The 12,051-nt window shown below is 45.5% G+C and overlaps 1 protein-coding gene across 1 annotated transcript in view; it reads right to left on the bottom strand.

Moving 5' to 3' along the window:
* The window catches only part of jazf1b (JAZF zinc finger 1b), a 380,857-nt gene extending 371,062 nt beyond the window's left edge, over nucleotides 1–9,795 (bottom strand). Inside the window, exon 1 of the mRNA XM_085988620.1 lies at nucleotides 9,611–9,795. Coding sequence (XP_085844746.1) covers nucleotides 9,611–9,725 — 115 coding nt within the window. The 5' untranslated portion in view covers nucleotides 9,726–9,795. The remainder of the gene's footprint in view (nucleotides 1–9,610) is intronic.
* Between the last annotated feature and the right edge of the window lie 2,256 nt (nucleotides 9,796–12,051).

Genomic DNA, 12,051 nt, shown 5'->3' with positions numbered 1-12,051 from the left:
AATGGTGGGAGTGGGGCAGTGGAGATGTGAGGTCATGTGATGCACCTCTCTTCTCCCTACGCTCCAGTGTTCGTTCTCCTTTGAAAAGGGTAGCCACTGTGGAATGTTACTTACTGATAGTATCATGGCAACTTTCTAAATAAAAACCATTGATACGCATAATGTTATTTCAGTAACCAGATACCAGCTAAACATTAATTATGCAAATAAAAACAGCAAATGTTGGAAATATACAGCAGGTAGGGTGAAATCTGTGGAAGAGAGAATATGGTCTCCTCTACATTGGGGAGATCAAACGCAGATTGGGTGACCACTTTACAGAACACCTCCCTTCAGTCCGCAAGCTTGACCCTGAGCTTCCGGTCGCCTGTCATTTTAATTCTCCACACCTCTCCCACTCTGACCTCGCCTCTTACACTGTTCCAATGAAGCTCAGCGGAAGCTTGAAGAACAGCACCTCATCTTTCGATTAGGCACGTTACAGCCTTCCGAACTCACTGAGTTCAAGCACTGCTCACATTTTTTTGGACAGCAGCTGCTACTGCCATTTACACCTCCTCTAGACCCACCTTTTGTTTCCTTACTTGTCCCATTACCATTTTGCCTTGTACTATCATCCCTTTTGTCATTCAATCTCTCCCGCCTTCCACCGTATCACAGACCTTCCCTTTTGTTCTTTCCTCGCCTCTGTACTTGCTTAAAACCTGTTACATCTCTAACTTTTTCCAGTTCTGAAGAAAGGTCATCAACCTGAAACGCAGCATTTTCTGTTTTTAATTTCAGATTTCCAGCATCCGCGGCATTTTGATTCTGTATTAATTATGCAAAACCTCTTTACGTGTAGGCTATTAGGTTGATACGAAGTATTATGATGCCCAAGGGGAGCTATCTGGGACAATATTTTTTCAAGCAAAGCCTATTCAGTGAAATGTCTGTGTCCTGTCCAGCCGATGCCTTCTTTCCACAGGGGCAGTAATGAAGGTGATGTTCTTTGCCAATACAGCCTCTGTCACTTGCTTGATACAGGTGTCCTACTCAACCTCCTCCTGAAGTCCCCAGATGCCAGTGTCCAACCATTTTTGGTTCACTCCATAAGACATTAAGAAGCGGCTGAGCCCATTGGACACAGTGAAGGCTGTGGTCTATGACAACATCTCAACTGTGGCGCTGAAGACATACGCACCAGAACTAGCTGGCCCCCGAGCCAAGCTCTTCCAATGCAGCTATGACACTTGCATTTACCCAACAATGTCCTATGCATGGAAAACAGTGCAAAACTCCCAACAATCACCCTGTCAGCTTCCTCCCAATCATTAGCAAAGTGTTGAAGAAATCAGCAAAAGTGCCAACAAGCGACACCTACTCACCAATAACCTGTTTGTTGATGCTCAGTTTGGGTTCTGCCAGAACCAACTGCTCCAGACCTCGATCCAGATAAGGATGCAAAAGCTCAATGCCAAAGAGGTGACAATAACTACCCTTGACATCAAGGTAACATTCAACCAAGTATGGCAGAAAGGAGCCTTAGCAAAACCAACGTCAATTGCATCAAGGGGAAAGCCCTCCAGTGGCCATAGTCACACCTGCCACACAGGAAGACTGTTGTGGTTATCAGGGGCCAATCTCACAGCCCCAAGACTCAGTGCAGTGTCCTTGGACCATCCATCCTCAGCTGCTTCATCAATGACCTTCCCTGCGTTATAAGGTCAGAGGTGGAGCTGTTATCTGACAATCCTACAGTGTTCAGCTCCATTCACACCTCCTCTAATAATGCAGTCCAGCCTACCTGGATAATATCCAAGCTTGGCTGACAAGTAGTGGGTAACAATCGTGCCACATAAGTACTAGACAATGACCATCTCCAACAAGAAAAGACCCAACCACCTCCCTCTGACCTTAAACAACACCATCATCGCCAAATCACCTACCATCAACATCAGGTCACCAATGACCAGAAGCCTAACTGGACCAGCCATATCAACACCATAGCAGAAGCTAGGTACTTTGTGGTGAGCGACTCATCATCTAACCCCTGCCAAAGCCTCTCCATCTCCAAAAATCAAGTTAGGAGTGTGATGGAATACTCACCACTCACCTGGATGAGTGCAATTGTAACAACACTCAAGAATCTTGACTCCATTCATTGCAGCGCAGTCTGCTTGATTGGTGCCCCTGCCACTAGACTCAATACCCAGCCCCTCTACCATCAGTATACTGTGGCTGCACTCAGTACTATTTGCAGGATGCACTGCAGCAACTCGCCAAGCTTACTTCAGCAGCACCTTCCAGCCCTGCGACTTCTACCAGCAAGAAGGACAAGAGCAGCAAGATCATGAGAATACCATCACCTCCAAATTCCCCTCCAAGTCAAGACACTATACTGACTTGAACATTTATCAATGTGCCTTCATCATCACCTGGTCAAAATTCTGGAATCTCCTACCCAATACCGTTGTGGGAACACCAAGGATTGCAGCTGTTCAAGGAGAATAACCATCACCACCTTCTTAGGGTAATTGGGGATGGGCATCCCGAGAACAAATTTAACAACTGCATGTCCGAGGTGGCTTGGAAGGAGCGGTAGCAGATAAATTTCACGTTATGGTAACGTTCACTTCTCTAGGAAGAGCTCTTTCATAAGATGTGTGCAGGCCATCTTGCAGCAGATAATACAGTTGCGCGACAGCCTGTCCTGTAAAGCGGAGGTGGTAAAGTCAGATTTCCTCTGACATACAGGTATGTATGGAGGGGTCTATAAACATGGGTTCCAGGGTGGTGATGGATACATACAGAATGCCTCAAGTGTCACTGCACCTCCATTTGGTGGCTCTCATTATAAATTTGATTCTGCTGCAGGTACCTTCTCAGGTTCAGTGGCATCAGTCGCTCCATTTAGGAGTGTGTGCATCTTACTGTGGCTGTCTGATTACCATCCAACTTTTGCATCTCTCGGTTTTTAAAAACCTCCAATGTCAGCTTTTAGTCAAACTGACTACCCCCTACCACTAGTGGAATCCACCAGCCTAACTTGGTACTGCTGCTCCCTTGTTGAGTTTAAATAAGTTGTTGTAGGAGCAATAAGTGTGAATGGTCACTGGAATGTCATTACCTCAAGGATACAAGACCAAATGCTCCAGTCTGGAACCAAAACTATTCCTGCTAGCCTTGCTGTGCTGCAAATTTAACTCCTTGAGAGGAACTTGGAAAGGGAGGGAGAAGATCCAGTTGCCGTGATCCATGTTGGGACCAGTGACATAGGGAAGAAAAGGGAGGAGGTCCTGCTATGGGAATATCAGAAGTTACGAACTAAATTAAAAATCAAGACCTCACCGGTGGTAATCTCAAGATTACTACCCGAGTTACGTGCTAATTGTCATAGGAATAGGAAGATCAGGGAGGTGAATGCGTGGCTGAAAGACTGGTGTGGGAAGGAGGGAGTCCCATCTCATGGGTCACTAGCACTAGTACTGGGACAGGAAGGAGCTGTACCACTGGGACCGGCTCCACCTGAACCGCAGTGGGACCAGCATCTTAGCGGAAAGGATAAGCAGGGCTGTCAATAGGACTTTAAACTAGTAAGACGGAGATGGGGGATCTGGTGAAAATAACGTAAGTCTATCTAAAGATAAAAGAAATAGGAAATAAGAGTAAAGGTCAGATCAAGGTAAGGAACAAGGGTAACAAACGGTCAGGGAACAAACACAGTTATAAAACAGAAGTATAAAAGGACTGTTAAAAATAAAATAAAAAGGATCAACCATTAAAGACAAATTAAACTGCCTGTACAGCAATGTACACAGCATCCAAAATAAAACGGGGGAACTGGAGGCAATAATCCGTAGCGAGGAACTAGATGTAGTAGGAATAACTGAAACATCGCTACACAAAGAACATGTCTGGCAACTAAATATGGCAGGTTATAACATAAATCAGAAAGGATAGGGAAGGAAGAAGGGGGTGGGGTAGCTGTACTAATTAGAGATAACAATGGCAGTAGAAAAAAGGGACATGACTAACAAAAGGATAGAAACCGAATCCATATGGATTGAAATAAAAAAGGATCGATCACACTAATAGGGGTACACCACAGACCATCCAATAGTGGAAAGGAGGTGGAGGAAGAAATATGTAATCAAATATGCAAAATGAATAAAGGACATAGATTAATAATCGTGGGCGATTTTAACTACCCCCAAATAAACTGGCAAAAAGAGGTAGCTAAAGGGGCACAGGGAATGGAGTTTTTACAATGTGTGCAGGACTCCTTTCTCACCCACTGTATAAAAAGCCCAAGAGACAAAGCACTGCGGGATCTCGTAATGGGAAATGAACCAGAACAGATAAGAGAAGTAAGCATAGGGGAACATCTAGGCAATAGGGATCACAACATAATGAGGTTTAAGATAAAGATTGAGATAAAGATTGACATAAGACAAAGACCAAAGTAATACATTTGAAAAAAAGCTGATTTTAAGTGGATGTGACTGGAACTAGAGAAAATGAACTGGAAAAAATTACTGACAAAGAAATAGAACAGCACTGGAAAACATTTAAAACGGTGATCAATAAAGTCCAGGAAAAATATATCCCACGAAGAAGCAAGAACAAACTGGCCAATAGTGACACGCTATGGATGAATAAAGAAATAAAGGGCAAAATTGAAACTAAAGAAAATGGCATACACTAAGTACATAGACAACAAAGGAGGATGACAAAAGGGAATACGAAAGTTAGGAAAGATGTCCAAAAAAATTAGGAAGGCAAAGAGAAACTACGCAATTAAATTAGCAAGGAATGTGAAAAGAAATAGTAAAGTATTCTATAGACACATAAATAACAAGAAAAAAATCAGGATAAGGATAGGGCCACTAAGGGATACACACAGTAAACTCACAGGTAATGGCAGCAAAATATTAAATAATTACTTTGCTTCAGTATTTACCAAGGAGACTATCATGGTGGGCATACATTAGAAGAGATCAAAAAAGATACAAGACATTTAAGATTGAAATAGGGGAGATAATTGATAATCTAATCAAACTTAGAGAGGATAAAACCCCTGGTCTGGATGGATTGCATCCGCGCATATTAAAAGGAGTTAGCGAAGAGAGGCAGTATTAGGTAAATATATATAAAAATGTATTAGAAAAGGGAGTAGTGCCAGAGGACTGGCAGACAGCCAATGTGATTCCTGCATTTAAAAAAAGGGAGATGCAACAAGTCCAGGGAACTATAGACCAATTAGCATAACATCAGTGGTAGAAAAGATAATGGAATCCTTACTTAAAAGGCACAATAGAAAAACATCTTGAAAATGAGAATATAATAAAAATAGTCAGCATAGATTTCAAAAGAGATGGTCATGCTTGACCAACCTTATTGAATTCTTTGAAGTAACAAAGGGTAGACAAGGGTAAAGCAGTAGACGTAATATATTTGTACTTTCAAAAGGCCTTTAATAAGATTACCGCATGATAGACTCATGACTAAGGTCAGAACATGTGGAGTCAGGGGACAAGTAGCAGAATGGATTGCAAGCTGGCTACAAAACAGAAAACAGAGTGTAGGGGTTAAAGGTAGCTACTCAGACTGGCAAAAGGTGGGGCATGGTGTTTACTATTCACATAAATGATTTGGACTTGGAAGTGCAATTGTGGATAACATCAAATTGGTGATTGTAGTTAATACAGGAGGAGGATTGAGACAAAATACAGGAAGACATTAATAAACTTGCAGAATGGGCATGTAAGTGGCAAATTAACTTCAATATACATAAGAACATAAGAAATAAGAGCAGGAGTAGGCCATACGGCCCCTCGAGCCTTCTCCGCCATTCAATAAGATCATGGCTGATCATCGACCTCAACTCCACTTTCCCGCACGATCTCCATATCCCTTGATTCCCCTAGAGTCTAAAAGTCTACCTATTTTAGCCTTGAATATACTCAAAGACTCAGTATTCACAGCCTTTTGGGGCAGAGAATCCCAAAGATTCACAACCCTCTGAGTGAAGAAATTCCTCCTCATCTCAGTCTTAAATTGCCTACCCCTTATCCGGAGACTATGCCCCCTAGTTCTAAACACTCCAGACAGGGGAAACAACCTCAGCATCAGAAATGGTAGAGTTCCCAACAAAAGCAGCTAATATATGGCAACCTACAGCAACATGCACCAATAATGCAAATAAAAATACTTTTCCAATAAACACTACCTCTAAGAGGCTTATTGAGCAGAATAAGTCCCAGAATCCCTGATACACCCATCTAAAGTGGATGAGTGGCAAGTCATGGGCAGATTAGAATTTCAGTGAGACTGCAAGTTGCGTAGCCTTATGTTTCTCCACCCCCGCTAAAGAAAAATAATTAGTTGGGAAAGTGGGTAAATGTGGCCATGGCCTCACTTACTTATTTACTGACTGCTGCTGGGGCTTTGCATTGGCCAGCAAAGCCTCAAAATTTGTCCCGCACATATTAACAGATTCATCATGTAGCAGAACCAAATGGCTGAAATAGAGGTGATGTAACATTTCACTTGAATAGCAGTTGTATTAGTATTTATTATTTCATTCCATATTGCAAGGGAGTATTATAGCTTGTACAGATTATATTATCTCACGCACACAGATAAACTTTGCTTTATGATACTGTCAGTCACTAGGAAACACCACATATGTCACCACTTGTGGATAACCCTTTCACAACCTATTTACTCATATTATTCAGCCCCATTACTGCTCCACTGGTAGAGTAAGCATCTACACAGATTTATGCCAGTGAAATTATTTAAGGTCAAAAGTAGGATAGGTCAACAATGTCACATACTATAACAACTGTTTTCAGAGAATAAGGGTTAGTTTCTTACAAAAACATTTTAAGTGCACTTAATTTACAAAATGCTACGATAAGTCAGGATACAGTTATATTCTGTAGAATAACCCAGAGTTCAGAGGCCATTGATGCCATAAGGCAGTGTGTTGTTAAGTATAAATGTACGTGGACCTCCCTTAACCATCTGGGCACTCTATAAACTGAAGCAGAGCTTGTTTAAACATTTTAAGCAAGCAGATGCCCTCTCCCATGTTCCAGGCTTATTTAAATTTTACTAGCTAGTAGCTCTGTTCATGAATGTCAGTATGTTAACTACAGTAAAAGTACATCCTCAAATGTGTTCTATGCTATTGATCATGTATCAATTAATCTTTTTCTAAGCAGAAGTATATACATCATATTTTGGGCTTTGCCAATATTTGAGGTAAACTATTACAATACTTACCAAAATATTTAATGTATTGTGAAGAATACCAAGTTATGAATACCCGGAGGGCTTGCCCAGGACTTCTTGTTTCAACGTATCATTCATATGCTTGAAAATTCCAAGAAATTAAAAGGCTCAACTGTAATCACCTTTACATCAGTGTCCACTACACCAGGGTTTTAACCTGCAGTAATCTTCGGGAGTGTGTTTTCACGTAATGTCTGAATCAGGGATTTCAACTGTACAGCCTGTGGAACAGTTTCATCCAGCACCATGGCGTGCTGAGTCTTGTTGAAAGTCCGGGGGGGGGGGGGGGGGGGGGGTGCGGCTGGGGCTCGGGGCAGAGGGTGAGTCGCAACTGGGCTGCTAGGTCTGGGACTGGGGGGTGGGGGGGGGGGGAGGCTGGGGCTGTGCTGGGGGGGGGGGTGCTGGGGTGCCTGGGGGCTGGATCGCAACCTGGCTGGGGCTCGGGGGCAGGATCGGGAGGCTGGGGTTCGCCGGCAGAGGCTGGGTCGGAAGGCTGGGGCTCGGGTGCAGTGGCTGGGTCGGGAGGCTGGGGCTCGGGGAAGAGGGCAGGAGGGAGATTGGGGTTCAGGACATGGGGGACAGTGAATGAGGGTCAGTGAATGAGGGTCAAGACATAGGGTCTTGGGGAGAAAGGGAGAGTGGCAAATAGGGATTGGGCAATAGCTCGGTGGTCAGACTGCGAAATGCGGATCGGGAAATTGCGGGGAGAGGGAATCTGGGGACTGGGGTTTGTTAGGATTAAGGCTTGTGCAGAGGATAGCGGGAAACTGGGGACCAGGGGTCGGGGAGATTGGTGCTTGGGTCATGGTGGGGCAAAATTGGGGGTGGGATTGGGCTTGTGGGCAGAGGGGGTTGGGAAGAGAGAGGACTGGGGAATGGAGTGGGCCCCAGCATTTTCTGCAGTGCCAGGAGAAGCAGCTGTAGCAATGTGAGTAGGAACAGAGCTGAGAGAAGCGCCAGTAAAGGGGTGAGTGAAACCTGGGGACCTTACTGTGGGTAAACAGTAAAAGATTGTTTCAACTGGTGGGCGAATGGGGAACAAGGGTAGAGAGAGAGAGATTCTCATTGTGCATGGGGAGCTGGACGTGTTGATTTTACATCACAACCTCCAATACATGGAGGACTGAGATGCAGGAGAATGGGTACGGGCTGACAGTGGTCCACTGTAGTCCTGCGAAACTCAAATGAGCACTCTGGCACCTGGTCCCTTTAAGGACCGCTGCTAACGTCCCTGCAGAACTGGAAAAACTACTCGGTGCTTGCACGACGCATGCGCCACCTGGGTTTTCCTCTCATTTGCCAGAAGAGTCCTGAAACAGGTGCAGAATCCTTTGCCTATTTAAATTGATCTAACACTGATTTCAGCCAGCTGGCGTGTAGATCTAAAAATAGTGAGGACCAACATGGCATCGGCTATGCCACTGGCACAGATTAGGTGCAGGACCGTATGCCCAGAATTTGGTATACATTACGCCCGTTTTACACCCAAAACTGGGCGAAACATATACCAATTGCTTCCCAGTGTGCCCAAATAACGTTTGCAGAATATGGCCCAGGCCATGTGCCAGGATGTCAGATCAGGTCCACTGTGTAAACTGAGTTTGGCACCTCTGGTCTACAGCTTCAGTAGTATAAGTTACCATACTTTTCTGGAGACGGAGGAATTTGTTTAAAATGACATGAAATTGTTTCACATCCCCTTTAACACTCCAGTTTGGAGAGGGGTTTGCATCTCAACTCAGCCCAAATTATGAGCAATGCAATGCAACCCCCCACCCAGTAAGTATTCAGATACACCCCCATCTCCCTTCAGTAGGGTTACAGACCAGCACCCAACTGCCCCCACCCTCTCCTTCCTTAGCCCAGGCTCCACCCCCGGCCCGCCCCGGGTAGCGGCCACACGCCAGGCCCGGACACTGTTGCCATGACAGCGGCTAAATCTCCCCGCTCGGCCCCAGGCCTCAAGTGGGCGCCCGTCTGCCCTTCACATCTAGCGGGCTCTGGTTAACCACACCCAGCGGCGGGACGACAGAACGGACCGGGGGTGGAGGGGTAGGTAAGTGGGTCTGGGCCGGGCGCGGCCTGCGGGCAGGGGCCCCGCGGAGCCTCGGCCTAAAGCCACACCCCGGGGGGGGGGGGGGGGAAGGGAAACGGGACTCGGAAGAGCAACACGGCCAGCAGCACCCCTCACCCCCGCGCCACCCTGCCCGGCCCCATCCCGCGGCCGCTCCACGCCAGCTGCAGCTGCCAGCAGGGCGGGCCGGAGAGCGCGGCAGGGCGCTGCCTCCCCCCGCCCCACACACACACCCGCGGCCCGCTCCTTTCTTACCGATGTGGTTGTCCTCGATGTGCTCGATGAGCTCCCCCAGGGTTTGGAAGTGTAGCCCGCAGCCCCCGAAGCGGCAGGTATTGGAGAAGAAGGAGGCGGCGGCGATCCCTGTCATGGTGCTACATGGATCCAGGCGGCGGCGGCGGCAGGAGGGGAGGGAGGAGGGAGCCAGCGAGGAGGGGGCGGGGACATCCACACTCTCACACCTACAGCACTCCACGTGCATATCATGTAAAGACAAATTTTTTGATTTAAAAAAGCTGTTTTACTCCCCAATTCAATTAGTAATTTTATAAAACCCTACATAGTATATTGCAATAAAAGTCATGAGCTATTTGATTCACTCGTTTCAAAACATACACCAAAGCTGTCAGTGTTTGGCAAATCCTAGAGAATTTCCAGTTGTAGCTGCATCCATCTGTAAGTAAGGCATTGCCCCATGCCAAAAACATAAATGTAAATCACAATTGGTATTATTCAATTGTCTTTTCAATGTTTTCTCTTTACACAATCCACGGGGCAATGAGATTTGCAAGCATTTTCTATTTCTTACTCTGGCTGGAGAAGAGCCCAACTAACTCAGCACAGAGTTCATGAAGTAAAAAAAAATCTCTAGTTTCTAGAAATCTGACACAGAAACAGAACCTTCTCTACTGAGGAAGGGTCCATATCTGAAACGTTAACTTGACTTTTCTTGCCACAGATGTCTATTAAAATAACAAATTTACACATGCCCCCCCCCTTTTTCAAAGGGACACAACAAATAAAGTGTACTTTTCAAAAACCAAAAGGACATTTATAAAACAAAATCATCACATTGATGTTTGTGTCTATAAGACCACAGATGCCTCTTTTGGTTAACCCATAAGGATACACTGGGTTGCCCCAGTGTCATTAACTCAAAAAATCTAACAAAAGTGCCCCATTTTTAGGGAGGCACAAATAATAAAACCCAAATCTTAAAAAAGACAAAGGAAACATCAAATTAAATAATATTATTTCCACTATACACACCAGTCCCTGCAGTGTCCACCGGTCGCTGAAGACCTCTAGCGTACCAACGGACACCACGTGCTCTGTGGTATCTTGAGCTGGTCATAGATGGAGACAGACACAGGTTAACTCCTTAACATGGTTTAATCAACCCTTGCACATAAAAGCTTCTGCCATGAGACAGCATAAACAAAGAGTACAACAGTACAGATCAGACTTAACTCAGGAGAGCAATTGCCACAGCACCACCTGGTGGGTCAGGTTACTCATAACCTCCCAGGTTACTACACTCCTCCCCCCTTAAGATTGCCGTATGCAATTCTTAAACAATAACCCTTACTAGGTACTACGTTTTAATTAACCAGTATGCTCTAACCATGGTTAACCCCTGACTAATTTAACAGGTTTGTATAAGTCTTTCTGGTTGCTTGCGAATCCTTTGTGAACGTCTTAATTCCACTTGTGGTGGATTCTCAGATTCATTCGCACTTGAGATTGGAGTAGTCTCTGATGTTGGTTTTACTCTGTCCCGCTGTGGCCTGGCAGTACCAGTGTCCACTGGCACCTTATAAGCCGTGCTGGGTCCTGGAACAGCCTCCTCTACTGCCCTTTGTTCCATCTGAGGCAGTTCCCCCTGCTGCCGGCTGAAAAGCTGATCCACATGCTGACAAACCCCTCGACCATCCCCTAGTAACACGGAGTACGACACAGGTCCTGTAATGTCCTGGATTAGTCCTGATATCCATTTAGGTCCATAACCGAAGTTCCGGGTGTACACAGAGTCCCCTATGGCGAAATGACGAGCTTTAGTATGATTGTCATGGTACGCTTTTTGGTTTGTTTGTTTTGTCTCAACCTTGCTTTTGAGATCTGGGTGTATCAGGTCTAACGTGCACCGCAACTTTCTCCCCACCATCAACTCAGCCGGAGAAAGCCCCGTGGTAGCTTGGGGTGTTATACGATAACTAAACAAGGCTCTATTGAGCTTGGTCTCCAGGGTGTCACCTGAGCTCTTCCTCATGAGCTCCTTAAAAGTCTGCACGGCTCGCTCGGCTAACCCATTTGAGGCTGGGTGATATGGAGCCGAGGTGACATGTGTGATTCCATTCCTTACCATGAATTCTTTGCTCCCTTCACTAACAAAACACTGTGCATTGTCGGATACAATCATTTCTGGAATACCATGCGTGCTGAAGCTGTTCCTGAGACAATTCAGTGTGGCATCAGTTGTTGCAGAGCTCACTGGATAAACGTCGATCCACTTTGAGTGAGCGTCAACCAGCACCAAAAACATTTTGCCCATAAAAGGTCCCGCATAGTCTATGTGAATTCTCCTCCAGGGTTTACTGGGCCACTCCCAGGGATGGAGTGGTGCCCCGGCAGGCGCTTTCCTCTGTTCCTGACATATAGTGCATGACTTTACCTTTGACTCAATTTCAGCATCCAAG

This window comes from Somniosus microcephalus, chromosome 5, assembly GCF_052327205.1.
Source record: "Somniosus microcephalus isolate GS21.2 chromosome 5, FLI_Smic_1.0, whole genome shotgun sequence".
NCBI lineage: Eukaryota > Metazoa > Chordata > Chondrichthyes > Squaliformes > Somniosidae > Somniosus > Somniosus microcephalus.
The sequence above is the reverse complement of the archived record's forward strand: the minus strand, read 5'-3'. Positions and strand labels throughout refer to the sequence as shown.